Here is a 19,845-nt window from a genome sequence, read left to right on the forward strand (position 1 = left end):
AAAAAGACAGCATCCGCAGCAACAACACCTCTAGTCTCTGCACAGGAGCTAGGCTGCCCCCCTCTCCTCTGCTCTGCGGCTCCTGCGGAGTGGAGTCCCGCCTGGAGCCGTGTTTGCAGGCAGCGGTTCCCGTCGCTCTGTCTGTGCGTCATGTCCAAGAGCTCCTGGGAGGAAGAGAAAGCCCTCCCACTCGGGGGCTTTTCCACGGTCTGTGTGAGGAGGGGCTGGTGTGTCCAGTAGCTTATCGAGTGGAAGCCTGGGGCGGCGGAGAGCTGTGATCGTGCAGACCTTGAGGTGTCACCTCTTTGTCTGCTTTCCCTCCCCCCCTCCGCCCAAGCTCTGCTCCAAAGTAGCCCGGCAACCCCTCACACCTGCACGTGTCACAACCTAAGGTGTGGTCATGAGACACCCATGGGGTGTTGTTCTGTTCTTGCTAATTGTTTCCTGCCCATCGCAGGCAGGAGTCCATGCGAGGAAGATGCGCTGGACAGAGCTCAGAGGGCGCAGCTGGGTGGCTTTCCTTCTGAATGACGTTCCTGCAACACTCTCCCGCTCCTCTTGGTGCGCTCATGCCGCAACACAGGAAAGCTGGAGCAGGTGGCTGTGTGCTCTGTGCACCGCTGAAAATTGTTCAGCTGGGAGAGCGTTAGACTGAAGATCTAAAGGTACCTGGTTCGATCCCGGGTTTCGGCATTTTGTTTCATCGCGCCCTTTGTTCCTCTCTCCAGCGCCCCCTGCCTAAAGTGATGCTTCCCTTTCTCAGCCCGAAACGCAAGCGAGACACCAGCACCAGTCCCTGCAGTTTTCCGTAGTGTAGCGGCTACCACGTCCATCTAACCCGCAAAAGGTTCCCGGTTCGAGTCCGGGTGGAAAACAGGTGTAAACAGGTCCCTCCTGGTCTCTGCTTGAAATGCACTTTCCTGCGTTTGCTTTGGTGTAACTGGCTTCCCCTGCATGGGCGAATGTGAAGAAGATCCTTAGTAAGTCATTGAAGAAAACCGAGAAGAGGTCGGAGTGGCCTCTGTCGTTCATCAACGATCCAGTCAGGCAGTACTCCTCTGTAAAGCGCCGTTCGTTCACATCGATTGGCTTTTTTTTGGCTTCATTCGTGCAAGTAGTAAAAGCAGATGCCCCTATTCTGCCGTGACCCAGATTCAAACCGGGGTTGTTGCGGCCACAACGCAAAGTACTGACCACTATACGATCACAGCGAGTTACCGAGACACACGTGGCAGGGCGGAAAGGGCTGTGCTCTCTTCGTGTGACATAATTCGGAAAAGTCCTGACGTTGCATTTCAACTGAGCCCCAGTATACATCGACCCTTCGACACTCTGAGTGACAACTCTCTTGCGTGTTTTCTCATATTTATGCAGTTTGCTTGCATGATGCCCGGAACAGCAGAGCTGTGCGCTCCCATATGGTCTAGCGGTTAAATTCCTAGTTTTCACCCAGGCGGCCTGGGTTCAACTCCCGGTATAGGAACGTGTCAGTTTTGCCTCCTGCTTTCCAAAAGATCAGCACCGTGTACGAATGAGCCGCATAAAAACTACTGGAACGTGCAAAACGTGCGAGAAGAGGGGGCGCTTGTTTCCTGCCGAAACTTCTCGCGTGTGAGACGAGCTGATCATCGCTGCAGGAGGTGGGAGGGTTACTCTGGTAGACAGGGCTGACTTTCGGCAATAGGATTTATACTCTCCAAGATGATATTTGCACTTTCTGGAGAGGCGATTTTCTCCACTTCAGTAGCCCGATTTCGTCGATTGCGTGGAGAGGGCTGTAGAATGTGGCGCCGCCTTTCCTGCTCCGTCCATGACAGGCATGCTGGTCTCTGGAGAGAGAGCACGGTCCATCAGCGCACTCCAATAAAGGCACTGGAAGCAGCTGAATCGCATTGGCGAAGCTCAGCGCTGGGCCTCTGGCACGTCTTACCACCCTTTCCGTAGTGTAGTGGTTATCACATTCGCCTCACACGCGAAAGGTACCCGGTTCAAAACCGGGCAGAAACAGACTTCTTTTGTCGCCACGCACAAAAGGGGATTGGGGATTCGCCTAGTGTGGCGGGATCTGCACAGTGCATGTCGCAGCGCATCCTGCTTTCACTTCAATGCGCGTCCTGATGTACCCCGGTCTCCCGCGTGACAGGTGGGGACAGGTGACAGGTCCGCGTGACAGGTCCTATACTAACGAGGAAGACATCGCTCTCTCCAACCCCCGGCATCGTGTTCCGACCCACCGTGCTGGAAGCCGACGCGTGCTGTGATTCCTTTACGGAGCAGAAATGACAACCGAGGAGCCGAGAGATCATTTCAGCATTTCGCGTCTGAACGGAAAACACAAACGACCAACTCGGAATGACTTGCCTTTGACGCGTATCAATGCGTTCTTTGTGCATCGAACAGACCCACTCACCTCTTAGTGTGGCTGGATCTGCACAGTGCATGTCGCAGCGCTCCCTGCTTTCACTTCAATGCGCGTTCTGATGTCAAGTCGTGTGGTGTGCGGAGGCTCTGAAAGTGAGAGCAATGAAAAGGTGCACGGCGTTGTGGAAAGAAACACAGAGAAGTGAAAGCAAAAGGAGGTAGAAGGCTCCTGACAGCCGCTTCCTCTTCCCCCCCTTGCATTTTTCCCGTCTTGTTGTGCTCGCTGACAACGACAGGAAGAGGAAAACGGAGAAACCGTTTTTTATTTGAACAACAAAAATAAATATTATACAAAAAAGAGCACATATGACGTATCAATAACATCGTCAGGGGCACGTGCTATAATCCAACTACACTTTCTGAAAATTCTACTGTCCAGACAAATGTACATGCTGATCTACGGGCTCCTTTCTGCACTGAGCTGCTCATTTGAAATTCAGAAGGCAACACAGACGCGCTCCTATACCAAGAGCCAAACCTGGACCGCCTGGGTAAAAAAAACAGGAAACCTAAGCACTAATCCATAGTGACAGCTTTTGAAAAGGAGCTCTAATATCCACAAATACGAAGACAAGGTTTAAAATACTCCATAGGTTTAAAATTCAGGAATATGAATGGTCAATTGTTTACAATTGGAGCTTTTATGTTTCGTATCATTTAGTGACTTTTTTACATGTACAAAAAAACAGCACACCTAAATGACAAAGCCTTAGAACTACAGAGAAAAACAAATTGCGTTTAAAGTAAGTTTAAAGGCTCGAGATAACAGTGCAATATAAACGCAAATGTTTGTCGTCTTTGTGGCGCTTACTTTTTGTTGCTTTATCGAATTTCATGCAGTTTATTTCTGACATAAGACATAACAAGCTTGTGTATTTATGAAAAAAAGCAGGGCAACAATTTTCATCGACCTTGAAATTGAAATTGTTAAAAAGTAAGTTAAATGCACATATAGTAAATATATTTTCTCATATAATGGTGTGTTTTTTTGTCTAAAACTCGTTCATGAATGGTTTAACAGACACTTTGCATGATTAAAAAAATATATTTATGAATCTTAATGTTTTATACAATAACGTTTTATTTTGAACATGGGCCCTGTTTATCGATATCACCAGTACAGTTCTGGATTTTATTCTGCCTTCCTACGCACATATGAATTTTCTTTCACTCAACAGCTCCCATGTCTGGTAGCTTATTAGCGCCAGGGAGAAAAAGAACGTTGTTGGCTTTTAAATGATGAACCATTTGCGTTTATACAAAATGACAATGCGTTGTCGCAGACATTTGGACATACTCTGTTTAAACACCTGTTGTTTTCTCTAATATTGGCTCCTGTGCTTCGGACCATTTGTGAGAGGAGAAGACACTGAAAAAGTCGTGAGAAAGTGGATTTTACACCTGCGCCAGTGCTGTAGTGGTATCATAAAGACGCCCATACAAATCCATCACAAGCTGGAAGCTCTGGAAGGCAACATAAAAGATTGCTCTGTCCGTTGGTGGATTAGGTATGCTCGTTTTTTTCAATGTAAAATGTAATGTACAAGGATCAAATCTGATTCAAAATCCATGAGAGGAAGGGAAGATATCACTTACAAAAAATAAGAACTGAATATTTGGATCCGGGGCCTCATACTTATCAAATTATTAAAATAATAGTTATTAAAATATCAGATTGTGTTTCTGCAACATTTCGTGCACCGGACGCCGTATTTAACAATAAAAAAACAGTCACAACGAGGGCTTTACACGCAGTCCGGGGTATTTTCCCCTTTTATATTTTTGCCACTTTATATCGAACCTGTTACACTCCCAAAAGTGCAGAGTAGCTTGTAAATAAAAATGTACAATTCACCGCTGGTATAAACAGATGTGGGCCTTGTTTGCCTTTGTAAGCATTTGTTTAAAAAATAAGTTCACAATACGTTAAAAACACAAAAAACACAAATTTAATAATATAACGATACAAAATCAATACCAAATCATTATGCCAATTAAGTACCTATCCTTTGAAAACAGAGAACACCTTTATATCTACAAAAAAAAAAAAACGTGACATTTGTATATACTTTTGAATTACAAAGCAGACAGAGTAGTCCCTGAATTCAAAGATCAGATTGTGGCCAAAACAAGACAATCAGACAGGAGTTGAATTCGGAACAAGAGCCTCTGCTTTGTGGTTTATTGAGCTTTTGATCAACGTCTGAGTGAAAAACATTTGTTATTTCAACTCTTTGATTGAAGTACACAAGAAGCACATTCCTCCAAGCCAGAGTCAAACCAGCAACCTAAGGATGCTTTGCTATTTCCACTACAGTCCTCTGCTCTACCAACTGAGCTATCTGTTTCTGGCACATACTGCCCAATGTTGTGCAATGTTTTGGGTGATTTAAATCACAGTTCGACATCAAGTTTTCAACTCGTTTCCTTAGTCTTGTTTACCTTGAATTTAAGCCACGAATCAGGTTTCTACAGTATGAGCTTCCAGAGATATTACAAAATGTTTGATGGGGCATCAATCATTCCAGGCGGATATTGACACCTTTTTTTCTCGAGGGATCATATTAAACATTTCATTAGAATCGAGAGGAAGATCGCCATGAGACACAAAACAGTTTCTTTTTGTCTTTATTAGAAAGTAGCATTTGTGCTACATTAATAATATTTTCATGGAAATATAGAAGTTGTAATTTTTAAAACTTATATTTGAATCAAAATGTGGTTTTGAGTTAAATATTAGCGTGTTCATGGAATTAGTTTGTGTTTGTCATTACTATATATATATTGCCATGTTACCAGAATTTGTAGCTGAAGTTTAATACTTGGGTTTTTTATGATGATTAGCCATTTGTTTATTACAATATTGTATAAAATGCATAATTTGAACTATATATTTTTCAGGGGTGAATAATTGTATATTCTCAGAATAAATTTCTAAACCAAATCATTGGCTTGATTTACTAGTTTCTACACCTATGAGACCTATCTTTGATGTATAATAGACCTTTAACTATATAGGTATAATAGTCCTCTAAATGTATCCGTATAATAAAACTCCAACCATTTATGTATAATGGACATACTGAATAATCAGAGATGTGTAATTGACATATAATGATATACGTATATTAAAATTTCATTCTAGACCAATTTCGGACCACATTTATACATCTAAGGTATGCGTTTAATCAATGTACTGTACATCAGGAAAATAAAGTATATGCTCAGTAGAGGGGTTGTCATATTTTGTCTGTTAATCAAACATAAACAACAATTATGGACAACCATTTTTTGCCAAGGTTGTGAAAATTATAATGCCTTCAAAGTCACATTTAAACTTTCTGTAAAATTTAAAAAAAAAAACACAGAAATACAAGCGGGCACTGATTTGTGTTCATGATACTCAAATGTAACAAATCCTGCTCTGGAAATTGTCTCTTCTCCCCTTGTGAGCCACAATCCCACCAAAAGGTCTCTGTGTGTCTCTGTTTGGGAGATGTCAAGATGCTGAGCCCGTGCTGTGCTTCAGTGGCGGGTGTAGAAGACACGCTGTTGTACACGGAATGCAAATTGAGCTCCTTGGACATGAAAACTGACAGATGGTTAAACCTTTCTCAATAAACAGGAGATCCTGTGTCCGAAGTCCTGAGGTGTCTTTCTTCCTGTCTTGTCATACAGAATGTATCATTAAGGATGACCACATATGGCTTGATTTTGTTAAATGCAAGTATTTATTTCCTTTCTTGGAACCACTTGTTTTTCGATAATTTCTAACATTTTGTGAAATATGAAATAGAAATCTTGCTTATCAGTGCAGAAGAAATACTGCCAGTTGGCAAGAGAACGACACCTTTTTTTTCTTTAACCAAAAACCTGCATAGGGAGATAAAAATCCAATTGAAAAAATCCACTTGAGAAGTTTTCGTTGGGGAGGATGGTTGTGGAAGGGCAAAAAAATCCATCTGTTCCGTTACGAACGGCGAAGGTCGCAGGTGATTCACTCCTCCTAACTAGGCGGCGCTAGGAGGTGCAGAGAAGTTTATATCCGGCTGAAGAAACACCTCTTTCTCAGCTCCGCTTCTCTATTGTTTTGAAGCTGCGGCCGCGCTAACGAATCACGTCATTATACTACGCGACCCTGCATGTACTTCACGTGTGGGTGACTGAATAATTTTCTTTAGATAACGAAAGTTGTTGTTTTTCTTTAAAATAACTTCAGGTTCTGAATACGTAACGTCTTGTCGACTGTGTTTATACTTGAACAGAGCACAGCCTTGACAACAGGATCTGTGAAGAACAAAAAATAAGTTGTTCTGTTTAAACTTCGGAAGTCAGCCTTTGTTTCTGACCGACTCTGAAGAAGGATGGCGGAGTGCTTGTTAAATCTGCAAACCCAGCTTGACTCTTTCATGCACGTTTTGCTCAAATCGATCGTGTATGAAGTGTCAGAAGTTTTTGGAAACAGGATGTCTGACTCCGTGAACGAGTTTCAAGACAAACTCCGCAACATCTCCCAGATCCTGGTGAGACGGGCCGTGTTTAAAATCACACAGTGTGTGGAGGACAGTGTCGGGAGTGAAATGGCGCAACTGAAGAAGGAAAACGAGAGCTTGAAGTGGAGATTGCAGCTGTGGGAGAATGAGTTGGGAGCAGAAGGATATCAGGGACCGACAGATCATGTTGGACACACGCTTCCCTGTGAAGTCCCTGCAGGAATAAAGGAAGAAATGGACACGAAACTAGAGCTGTCAGGTCAGTGTGGTGACTTGTATGTAGTCGGGGTGTGTGCGAGTTTAAAAACAGTGTCTTTAACTTCCTCCCTGTGAGAGTATAGTGGAGAGATGCAGAGTGAAGTGGGAAAGACTTGTGTGTTGTAGTAACGGGATTCTTTACTGGAAACTGAACTGTTTTGTCTGGTTACGGTAATAAACACCTCGTTCAGATTCAGCAATTGTTTCACTGAATCAGTGAGTAAATACAACGTCATTAGGAAAGAAAACGTATAGATATTGTTTTTACGTCGTATTGGCTTTTTATATATTTACTGATGAATGTGTATAAAACAATGATTTTAATCGGTTTAAGTATTTCAGTCCTCCGGTCCTCCTCTTCTCAATGCAGTCTTAATCTTAATGTACTGTAGTGTCCAGTCGGTCAGTGAGTCTGCATTAACCCCTCTCTCTCAGTGCTGTGTTATTGTACTACAGTGTCCAGTCATTGTGTCTGTATTAACCCCTCTCTCTCAGTGCTGTGTTATTGTACTACAGTGTCCAGTCATTGTGTCTGTATTAACCCCTCTCTCTCTCAGTGCAATGTTAGTGTACTTTAGTGTCCAGTCAGTGTGTCTCTATTAACCTCTCAGTGTCAGTGCGGTGTTAAATGTAGTGTGCAGCGTTATGTGTAATGTAGTTGTGATATTATTCCAGTAGACTCGCATTTTATACAGCAGTTTCGGTCCTGACAAAGCCTGTATATCCAAAATTGCATATAATCAGAACACCATCCTTAAATGGAGCGGAGGGGCGGAGCAGTGGCTCTGTGGCTAAGGATCTGCGCCTGTGGCTGGAAGGTCGCAGGTTCAAATCCTGCGGCCGGCAGAGGAATCCTACTCCATTGGGCCCCTGAGTAAGGCCCTTAACCCCAACTGCTCCAGAGGTGCTGTACAATGGCTGACCCTGCGTTCTGACCCCAAGCTGCTCTCTCTATCTGCTTGTTTCATGGAGAACAAGCTAGTGTATGCAAAAAGATAAATTCCTAATGCAAGAAATTGTATAGGACTAATAAAGTAATCTTATCTTAAACAACTCATCTGTCACTGTACTAGCATGTCCATGTATATAGTTTAAATTACAATAAAAACAGTGATACAATTTAACTTTTCTTGTCTTGCTTTTTTTCCTCTTTGTACTTATATTGATGTTCATGCTGCATGATAACTAGTGACTAGTTCCCAAAGAGCAGCTCAGCTGCGTGCTGTTAAGACTTGAATTTTTGGGGATTCCCACATCATTTACATTTTTATTTATAGTATTTGATTTTTTTTTCACAGCTGACTGGCTAAACATGAATTTGTGTAAAAATATGTAACGTAAAATATGAGTCTGCTGTATTTTAAATCCTTTTTCAAGTTATGTGTTCAGAGATGAAGTGTGTTTGAATCTGTGATGTATATCAAGTTCTGAAAATGAGTTTTGAAAAGTTAATTTACTTACTACTGTTGTGTCATACAAATGACAAAGTTCAGGTGTCAGTGAAGCAGAAGTCTCTTTATTTCATATGCATATGGAAGTCTGGCTTCCAACCACCGGACTTAAAAATAAGTAGCTAAAGATGTTCTTTTATACCTTTAAACAAACAAGTTACTATGACGCATTCTAAACAAATGATAAGACTGCAACACATGCCGATTAATTATATCTAAGTTGCAGACTAGACAACAGTTAGTTCTTTTCACGTTCTGGGCGTACAGCCAGCTTACCAAATACATGCCCTTTACCTTACTGACCAAGAACAGACAGCATCTTTAAATATTTGGGCGCAAAGCTAACTTCAAGACACTAGACTGCATAGTTTGCAAAATACAAAAAAATACAATAACAAAAAAATGATATTATCATCTCACTTCCCAGGTCTCTCCCTTATCTCTTCACTGCCAAATAATGTCTTTGCTATCTGAAATTTAAATTTTAAGCTAGTACTTTTTGTGTGGATATTACTTCCTTTTGAGCACTACTCGAAGCTCGTGTTAAAACTCAGGGCTCAACAACCCTTTACTTTTCAGCATTTACATGTGGAGGAACAAGTAATAGGTTTATTCCATGCTGAAAAAAAGAAGAAAGAGAACACAACGTTTCGGCCGTGGAGCCTTCTTCAGGTGTGAGAGAGACAGGGCAGTAGGCAAAGGTAAAGTAGCGGGAGAACAAAGGTTGGGAGGGAGGAGGAGTGAGAGGCGGGAGCAGGGGACAGAAAGAGAGGCCAATCAAGAGGTGTGAAGTCAGAATGGGTGCAGAGAGGTGTGAAATGAAACTTCCAATGAATGGAGAAAATTTAAAAGAACAGTAGTCTGTCGTTAAGGGAAGGGAGAATGTGTGATCCTAGCTGCAGAATAATTTTAGTTTCGGTGGTCTTTCTGATGTATGAGTTCGGAAAACCGTCTTTGAGAACACAGACGGAGAGATTAGAGTGGTCGTGGCTGTCAGAGGTGAAATGAGAAACAATGGGCTTGGAGAGATCTTTAATCTTCACAGCCCTGACGTGTTCTTTGAAGCGATCTCCGAGTCTCCTTCCTGTTTCTCCAATGTAGATGGCTGGGCATTTACTGCAAGAGATACAGTAAATAAGGTTGCTGGAGGTACAAGATGCTGTCTGGGTGATCCAGAATTGTCCTGAGGGGCCTTGAATGAGTGTGGTGGTGGCTGTGTACTTGCAAGTGATACAGCGAGCTCTGTTGGAAGGGAAAGTGCCTGGTGTGGATGGTTGTTGAGGGCGGTCAAGGGAGCTGTGGACATGGAGGTTACGCAGATTAGGTGGTCGGCGATATGAGATGATAGGGCGATCAGAAAAGAGGGCCCCAATGGAGGGATCATCCTGTAGGATGGAAAAGTTCTGGGTAATGGTCCTGGGGATAGGAAGTGTGTTAGGGTGGTAAGGAAGCACCAAGGGAATGCGGTTGTTACGGCGGGAGTTCCTGATCGGGTTGATGGTCCGGGGGGTGTTTTTGGCTCGGGCAAGGGCCCTGTCAATCACACTGCTGGGATATCCTCTGTTGATAAAAAATGAGTACATTTCGAGGGCTTGGTTCTCGAAGTCGATGTCGTCGCTGCATAGTCGTCGTAACCTAAGGAACTGTAAAAAAGGAAGAGAGTTTTTAGTGTGGTTGGGGTGAAATGAGCTGTACAGGAGGTAGCTGTGTGAATCCGTGGGTTTGTAATAAACTGAAGTGGACAGTCGGGGGTAGTTGATAGACAAGTGGATGTCTAGAAACGGAAGAGTGGTGGAAGATATGTTAACCGTATATTTGAGGGACGGGTGGAAGTTGGTGAAATGGTGCAGGAAGAACTCAAGCTGATCGTTGGAGCATGTGGCGGCACCGACGCAGTCATCAATATATCGTTTGTAGAGGTCAGGGACATAGCCAGTGTAGGAGGCGAAGAAGCGTTCTTCTACCCAGCCGACAAAAATGTTGGCATAGCTGGGTCCCATTCTGGTGCCCATGGCAACTCCACTGACCTGTTGGTAAAAAAGATTATTGAAAGAGAATGCGTTCAGTGTGAGGACCAATTCTGCAAGGCGTACCAGGGTGTGGGTGGGTGGATCAAGCACTGTGCGTTTGTCCAGCGTGTGCTTGAGTGCTGTAAGGCCGTCATTATGGGGAATGACGGTGTACAGAGATGTGATGTCCATGGTAAAAATGTGGCATTCGGTACCCTGAAATTGGAAATCATTGAAAAGTTGGAGCGCGTGGTTGGTGTCTTTGATGTATGAGGGAAGATCTTCAACCAGCGGTCTCATGAGGCTGTCGAGAAAGGCTGAGATGTAAGTAGTTGGAAAGTTACATGCTGATACGATTGGGCGTCCAGGGGTGTCCGGTTTGTGGATTTTGGGGAGGAGGTAAAATTGAGATACCTGTGGATGTTCCATGATGAGCCGGTTCGCCTCCTGGGGGAGCTCATTACTGCTGATAAGAAGGGAAATGGTGGATACCACTTCCTTTTGGTAGTCAGTGGTAGGGTCCTGTTGGAGAGGGAGGTAGGCAGAAGTGTCAGTTAGTTGTCAGTTAGTTGTCAGTTAGTTGTCAGTTAGTTGTCAGTTAGTTGTCAGAAGTGTCAGTTAGCATTTACATGTGTCCACTTGGTCAGCTTTTAAGGTCACATGGGCTCAACTGTCATTTCTATGCTGAGGATTCTCACCTAGACGTCCATACCAAACCTGACACTGATGTGGCTTTCTCTATTTTATCGAATTGCATCTCCGACATAAAAAACCTATGTGACTCAGAATTTCCTTCATCTTAACTGTGACAAGACTAAAGTCATGCTTATTGGCACCACCCACAAACTTTGTAAAACCAATGCTCTAGACCTATCCGTAGATAGTTCTGTACTTGAGCTTCAGTCTAAATTGAAAACCCGAGGATGATATTTAACTCAGACCTGACATTGGACCCATATGTGCAGCATATTGTCAAAGCATCTTCCTTTCACATACTATACAGCCACCTTTGAAGGTTCTATATACAGATGCAGCCATTCAAAACGCGTGAGGTACACCATGGTACAACATGGTGGGCGTGTCGGATCAAAACACGGTATGATGCAGTGTAATGTATCATATGACGTCATATTGGAAAGTATCCGGAATCACCTTGTAAAACCGCCAGGAGGAGCCATTAAAGCTTAACCTCTCATGTACAGCATTTGAGCTTTTAAATTTAAACTGTGTATTACAGGATGTTAATCATCAGTCATTAAAAAGTTGGTATATTTTATTAAAGCAAGATTGTTCAGTTGGGCAAAAGTACACAACACAACCTTTATCATAAATATTTTAATTATGCAGAAATATTTTATGCATCAAAGCCTTTACCGAAGATATCACTAATAGTATTAATGAATGACCTTGGATAAGCTGTAAACTCAAAGTATTACGCTGGTCCACATTATTTGTAACCGTCATTTTAAATGAAAATACTTTTATTTTTTCATCGACAAAAAGTAACTCCACAGCATTTCGTTGATCTAACTAACAAGAACGGGACATTAGCTAGACAATATGATAAAGGAATAAATGACTTTTTTTGTTTATTTCTTTAGCACATTTATTTGAACATTTCCATTGATTGTACAAGCACTGAAAAGCTGCCAAATCCCTAGTTTGTCGGGCATTTTCTTTTACTATAACAGACATAAAAACTCCCTTGCTTTTAACAGAGCGTTTCATAATTTCTAACGACGAAAATGATTTAAACTGCGACACTTTTATAACAAGAGCTCAAAATATCACAAGGATCCTCAAGAGATCAACAAAGACAACAGAAAAAGATATGTGTATCAGATACTGTACATGAGAATCCAAGCTTTTTTTATCTACGCTAAGAAGTAGTCTTTAAAATTTCTTCATCACACAGTGAAGTCAAAATTCCGGGATGTGCGTATATTAGAAAATATAGGACTTCTTCGAATGTGTGTCAGGCAATCAGACTTTGGGACCAGAATTATCAGTTTTATTAAATGTCTTTTTTATACAATCAGACAAATGCAACATAAATTGTTATCTTTGTCTTTTAAGTATCTTAATAAACTATCAGCATAGCTTTCTCCCCGTTTAGATTTATTTTTCTTGGGATTTTTTGGGATCAAACGTGGGAAGATTAGATTGTAATCGTTTTTATTTTTTAAATATATTTTAGGAAAGTGTAATCTATACTAAAAAGCTGTATTTATTTTAATGATTCCCTCTCGCACTCCAAAACATACTGGTAGGTTAATTGGCTTATGGGAAAACTGGCCCTGGTAATGTGTGTTTGTGTCTGTCTGTCCTGTGATGGACTTGCGCTATGTCCAGGGTGTATTCTGCCTTGTGTCCGTTGCTTACTGGGATAGGCTCCAAATCCTCTGTACTGGATAAAGAGATTAGAAAATGGATGGAAGTAAAGGCACTGTGTGGATTGAACTATACACAGTGTTAGAAACCCACTGTGAGATGGCAGCATCTCACTGAGGATAAATTATTTTATAGTGCTGGCTTAAGGAAACAGCCTTTCTACCTCTCTTGCACATCAATAGCCATACCTAGTTAGTTATTTCAACAAATTGCCTCTAAATATAAAAATCTTAATATGCTGGCTCTGTGGATCCGCATCAGCGATGTTTGCCCATTCCTTCAATTCATGTGCATCCAACACACAGTTCAATGCTAGCAACTACACAAAATCTAAAATACAATCCTCATTTCAGTATCTATGTAAACATACAGTCTGTTAACTTCATCATCTTCATCAAAAGTATGCCTAACCCCATCAGGAAGTGTTCTTGTTATCAGTGTATTCCTCAACTTTCCTCAAATTATCTTTTTCCTACCAACATCTCTAGTCTTATATCCTGCAATAACTCAGCCAACACTTAACCCCTCAAAAGCTGCTTGTGTTAATTTCTTTAAATCACAAATATCATATGTAAATACTGGCCATGTAATACTCTGCATGGTGGAATAATAGTTTATTTTAAAGGGAACTAGAGAAACTAGGAACTAGAGAAATCAAGAAAGCCATTTTTTTCTAGAATTAATAAATGCACATCCTGTTCACTGGGGAAATTAAATCCACACTGAGCATCTTTAATATGTTCAGAATTTGACAGCGAGAATCCTGATCGGGATGCATTACGCCTGTCCTTGCACTGGCTTCCTATCAGGTTTCGAGTCAACTTCAAAATCCTCATCCTCATTCAGTACCTATCTGGCTTATTATCTGTCTACTCCCCACCTTTGTCCATCTGACTCTGGTCTTCTAGCTGTCCTCAAGAACATCTACATTCTGTGGGTGACAGGACCTTCTCTAGCTGCACCCCAGAGCTCTGGATTTGTATCCCCAATGATATCAGTCACGTACCCTGAGTGCATTTAAATCTAACCTCAAAACCTTTTTCAGAAGACTAAGTGTCTATATCTGCTTCATTTTCTAATTGTGGTAGCACTTCTAACTGCTTGTCTTTATTTTATGTATTTACTTTGTAATCTGTGGTCCTTATAACTGTTTTTACATCTACTGTATTGCTTTATTGCTTTGTCACTCTTCTCATTCCCTCTTTGCTAAATGACTTTTCATACTAATCTGATCAATCTAACTGCTTATGTTCTGTGCTTTCTCTATCCTGTTTTACAATTATTCTGAAATTTTTCTTCTTGAAATGACTCATTTCTAAATACCTTTTTTCACTGTTAATATCTTGCAGCAACTCTGCGACAAAATATACACTTAGCTCAACCCGACAGTTCATCCTGCTACCAACATTGAATAAAAAAATCTTTAGATTTCTATATTAGTCTTTATCTAGTGGTTTCATTAGTGACACAGGCTAAACTTTCTTGGAAAAATGTATTTTATGTGTTGCGAAAAACTGACTTGCTTTAACAAAATACATTTACAGATCCTTTCGCCTGGCAATCTACCTGAATGCCCAACTATCTGAGAAGCCCTCCATGAAACCATGTTTGCTATTAATTCATTTGGATCTCACTCACAGAATTGCTGTTTTTTATGCGTGCTAATTTTCTGATTCCTCACTCTGTTTCATGTGTAGAGATGGATAAGACTTTATTGATCCCAAAGGGAAATGGACGTACATTTTCATGAACATGTTTGCATGTTCTTTTGTAACATACACTTTTTTGTGATTTTTTTGTATATCTAAGCAAGTGTTCCTGCATCCCTCTTCTGCACTATGTATAGTCATGGCTTTTTTCTGTTTGCTTATTTAAAAGTAACACCTGCTCCATTTCTAAAACTTTTTGCTCATGTGCATTTGTGTATTTTTTACACCTCTAGCACTTTAACGTCCTGAATTTATATTTGCCTTAATTTGTAGGACGAATTTTAGTTTTAGCCTTAAAAACCTTCAGTTTTCACTATCTTTTGTTTCTTGTCCTTCAACTGTTATTATTGATCACCGAAGTATTGTACTTGACATGACTTCATTCACCCTTTCCTGAACGTCTGTGAGTGGCAGAGATAGTGCTGTCTCTGGTGCGATCTTTTGCAGCTGACATTTCACTGTTTTAAACGAATAAGAAATTAGATTGCTCATAAATCACTTATTCTAAATAAACACAGCGTAATTGCTCTCTGAAAATGTTTTCTTGTTCGTTTTGGAGACCTTGATCGAAACTGATTTTAGATGTCAGAAAGGATTTATTTTCTCTGTGTATTTCTGTGTGCGTATTTCCTACATTGCTTTGTCGAGATTTTAACTTTATATTTAGGCTCAGATTTCAACTATAAGTCTCATACTAATTACTAGCGGTAAATACTGATGTTTTGCTCCCTCTTACCACAAAAATCTATATGTATTGTATCTGGGATGACCTATTTTTTGTACGTGTACCTACTATGATTCGGAAACGGAACGGTTAAAGATGGCAACAAGTCAGGCACCCAGAGGAAGGGGGAGGGGGGTACGTCTTCCTGCCTCCATAACTAAAATGCCAGATAGGAGTGGCTTAAGCGATGTACACAGTCATGTAACTGACAGTTTGAGGTAGCCTATCGTATAGATTTCGCTTTGTTGCTGATAGATTAAGCTTTCGAAACTCAGCCCCAAAGTCATGTGACTGATTTTTCACCCTGTTTCATTGGTTAAATACAATGATCACATGCACCACCATGGTAACTGGGATGTGTAGTTTTTAATTCAGTTTGAATTATAACTGTACGCACTGTCTTCATATTTGGCCAGGGCTTTAAAGAGAGGGCGCGCCAAAAATTTTCGATGCCGTCGTCTCCGCTTTAAAGATACCCCCGTCCTGGAAGAATTTGACCTCAGAACGTTTGACTAGCCTACTGTATGTTCCTAAATTAATATCATTTATGACCTTCTATCTATCTGTCTACCTTCAGATGTGTTATGCTCCTCTTCTTTTTATGCTCAGCTACTAAAATTTCCCTTTAGTGGTAAAATTTCCTATAAATATTCAATACTAAGCGGATTAAAATGTGCACAGTAAAGAGATTAAATGATTAAATCTTTTCACTACCGACTAATGCACCATGAGTGCCCGTCGGTCATTTTGGCCAGCCAATCACGTACTGCAGTACGGGTTTGTACCGTGCATTTTGAATGGCTGCATCTGTATAATAAAGTTTATTATTATTATTATTATTATTATTATTATTATTATTATTATTATTATTATTATTATAAAGGTCTTGTCTTCTTGTCCTGTGTTTTCAGGCTCAGAGGCCAGTGTTCTCCCTGATGCTGGGGAAAGGGCTCCTCTTGAACAGCAGCACAGTGAGGAGGAGGAGTGGAGCTCCAGTCTGATGCAGGAGACAGAGATCACTGCTGCAGAAGGGAAAGAGACACTCAGTGAGCAGCACACAGAGAGCAGACAGAGTGTGGAGGATCTGGACTCTGTGCCCATGATGAAGACGGAGCCTGAGAGTGGGACACCTGGACTCTTATTATGTGATGCTTTTACAGAGAAGATTAATAATCAGGACACAAACAATATGTCACAAGGTTGTAATGAACTTTACTGTGTCTCTGTACAAGAGCTCAAAGAAGAACTGAGTGAGTTTAATCTTACAGATAAGGACATGGAGCCCCAGTTGATTGACCCCGCAGAGCTGAAGAAGGAGCCCCAGGTGATTCAGACTGCTGAGCTGCACACTGAAGGACACGATGGAGAAAACAAATCTCAGTTTCAGAACAGAGAGCAAAATCATTCCATGAAGGATTTGCAGAATAAGAAACCCCAGCATGATCAGACAATGAGGAAGAATCACTCAAAGCCTTGCTCAGATGGAGTGGACAAACTGCCATTGCAACACAGGGATGAGCAGCGTTTTTGTCAGTCTAGCATTTCAAAAAACCTTCGCACAGGAGAGAAATCTTTCACTTGCCGTCAGTGTGGGAAGAGTTTTAGTGTCTTAAGTATCTTAGTAGTCCACCAGCACATTCACACATTAGAGAGACCATTCAGCTGCAGTCAGTGTGGGAAGAGTTTTAGTCAGTCACACAACTTAAAAAGACACCAGGGTATTCACACAGGAGAGAGACCATTCAGCTGCAATCAGTGTGGGAAGAGTTTTAGAGACACAAGTGCCTTAATAGTCCACCAGCGCATTCACACAGGAGAGAGACCATTCAGCTGCAGTCAGTGTGGGAAGAGTTTTAGTCAGTCAAGAACCTTAATAGTCCACCAGGGCATTCACACAGGAGAGAAATTATTCAGCTGCTGTCAGTGTGGGAAGCGTTTTAGTCAGTCACACTACTTAAAAAGACACCAGCGTATTCACACAGGAGAGAGACCATTCAGTTGCAGTCAGTGTGGGAAGAGTTTTAGAGTCTCAAGTGCCTTATTAGCCCACAATCGCACTCACACTGGAGAGAGACTGTTCAGCTGCAGTCAGTGTGGGAAGAGTTTTAGTAAATCAAGTAACTTAAGAGCCCACCAGCGCACTCACACAGGAGAGAAGCCATTCAGCTGCAGTCAGTGTGGGAAGAGTTTTAGTCAATCACATGACTTAAAAAGGCACCAGCTTGTTCACACAGGAGAGAGACCGTTCAGCTGCAGTCAGTGTGGGAAATGTTTTAGTCTTTCAAGTAACTTAAGAGCCCATCAGCGCATTCACACAGGAGAGAGGCAATAGAAAACACTAGGGAGGAGATCACACACCTATCTACATCAGTGGAACTGCAGTGGAGAGGGTCAGCAGTTTCAAGATCCTGGGAGTTAACATCTCAGAGGACTTAACCTGGACCCACCACACTAAAACCATGGTCAAAACAGCACGGCAGCGCCTATTCTTTCTCCGTAGGCTAAAGAGGTTTGGCATGCCATCACATATCCAGGCCAACATCTACAGGTGCACTATTGAGAGCATCCTGACTGGTTGCATCACTGCCTGGTATGGGAACTGCTCCGCCCGGGATCGCAAAGTACTGCAGAGGGTGGTGAAGTCAGCACAGCTCATCACCGGCTGTGAGCTACAAAACATCCAGGATATCTACTCAGCTAGATGTCTGAAGAAGGCCAGGTCCGTTCTCAAGGACCACAGTCATCGCAGTCACAAACTATTTTCCCTCCTACCTTCCGGTTAACGGTACCAAAGTATTCGGTCCAAGTCCAACAGACTACGGAACAGCTTCTACCTCCAGGCAATAAGACTGCTAAATAGCCAACCTCCAGCTCCTTTAGCAAATCACCTGTAATGGCTACATGGACACACAGTTTTCACTGTATTCAGCATAACCGCACTACTTGTATATATTGCATACACCATGGACACATAGCAGCTCTACTCATATTGAGTTTTATTCAATTTCTATTACATCTATTATTATGTAACCTTATTTTCATAATCTCAATTTTGTGATTTTTGTGTTTTTGTGATTTCTGTGATTCTTGTGATTTTTGTGAGCTTGCAGAAAAGACATTTCATTGCCAGCAACTACTGCTGCATGCTCTGTTGTTGTGCATTTGATAAATAAACTTTGAAAATAAATTGTTGCAGTCAGCGTGGGAAGAGTTTTAGTGACTGAATCACCTTAAATCACCACCAGCGCATAAGATAAGATCACTTTATTGGCCACTTTCTCACATTAGGATTTTGTCTCCTCACAACACTCTCACTATGAGGTCCACAGATAGGAAGAGAGGCTAGGGGTCAGCATCTCTGGTGTAGTTGTGGTTAAGGGCCTTGCTCAGGGGCCCACCAGCATAGGATTTCTCTGCCAGCTGTGGGATTTGAACCAGCAACTTTCCACCCACAGGTATAGATCCTTAGCTACAGAGCCACTGCACCTAATCACACCAGAGAGAGACCTTCCAGCTGCAGTCAGTGTGGAAAGGGTTTTATCCAGTCAGGTGACTTAAAAATACACCGCTTTAGTCACCACTTTAGTTTTTGATTTAATCATAGTCTTAGTCAAGTAACTGAAATGTCTATTAGTTGAAGTAGGTAACTGTGTCAGCATGTGACATCTGTTAAAGGTTCCTCAGCTGACACTTTGCGTTTTCTTTCTTCTCTTTTCAGCACGGAACAAACCTGTACTTGTTCCTAAAACGTCTATTAGTTACTTTGTAGTCACCCACTTTTGATTTAGTCTAGTCAACTAAATGTTGACTATAATTACTCTTACTTATGGTTGATTAGAACAGAATTAGTTCTAGTCATGCAGTTTACTTTATGTGTATAATAACATGTATAAAGATTTACATGTTAGGATGAGCGATTACATGAGCGATTACATTAGGATGAGCGATCCCTCCTCAGCAAAGGGCTCAGTTTTGTACCAGTTCCCAGGAAGCTGGACATCCCCCAGACCAATGTTGACCTTAACCGCTTTTACCGCAGGATCCGTCTCAGAGCACATTTTGCCAACAATTCCTCTTCGCAGGCAGCTGATAACAACCCGGTTATTGATGTCATTAACAACATTAATCCAAAACAGAGCTGTTGGACTCCCTCCTCTGGCCGTTTCTCTCCGCAACAGGGATGATATTGTCATCAAACCAGCAGACAAAGGGGGTGCTGTTGTGGTGTGGCGTAAGGATCTATATGTCTTTGAAGCCTCTAGACAACTAACTGACACTTCTTCCTACCTCCCTCTCCAACAGGACCCTACCACTGACTACCAAAAGGAAGTGGTATCCACCATTTCCCTTCTTATCAGCAGTAACGAGCTCCCCCAGGAGGCGAACCGG

At 41.8% G+C, this 19,845-nt stretch overlaps 1 protein-coding gene and 1 non-coding gene across 2 annotated transcripts; both read left to right on the plus strand.

The window, feature by feature from the left end:
• Nucleotides 1-619: 619 nt before the first annotated feature.
• On the plus strand, nt 620-693 carry trnaf-gaa (transfer RNA phenylalanine (anticodon GAA)). The gene has a single exon. It is a non-coding gene; the product is annotated as a tRNA-Phe (tRNA).
• Nucleotides 694-6,535: 5,842 nt separating this feature from the next.
• On the plus strand, nt 6,536-18,643 carry LOC138242414 (oocyte zinc finger protein XlCOF22-like). Its single transcript, XM_069197896.1, has 2 exons — nt 6,536-7,173; nt 16,368-18,643. Exons 1-2 carry the CDS (start codon nt 6,786-6,788, stop codon nt 17,786-17,788), a joined length of 1,809 nt encoding a protein of 602 aa, XP_069053997.1. The 5' UTR covers nt 6,536-6,785; the 3' UTR covers nt 17,789-18,643.
• The last annotated feature ends 1,202 nt before the right edge of the window (nt 18,644-19,845 follow it).

This window comes from Lepisosteus oculatus, chromosome 14 (assembly GCF_040954835.1).
Source record: "Lepisosteus oculatus isolate fLepOcu1 chromosome 14, fLepOcu1.hap2, whole genome shotgun sequence".
In the NCBI taxonomy this organism is placed as follows: Eukaryota; Metazoa; Chordata; class Actinopteri; order Semionotiformes; family Lepisosteidae; genus Lepisosteus; species Lepisosteus oculatus.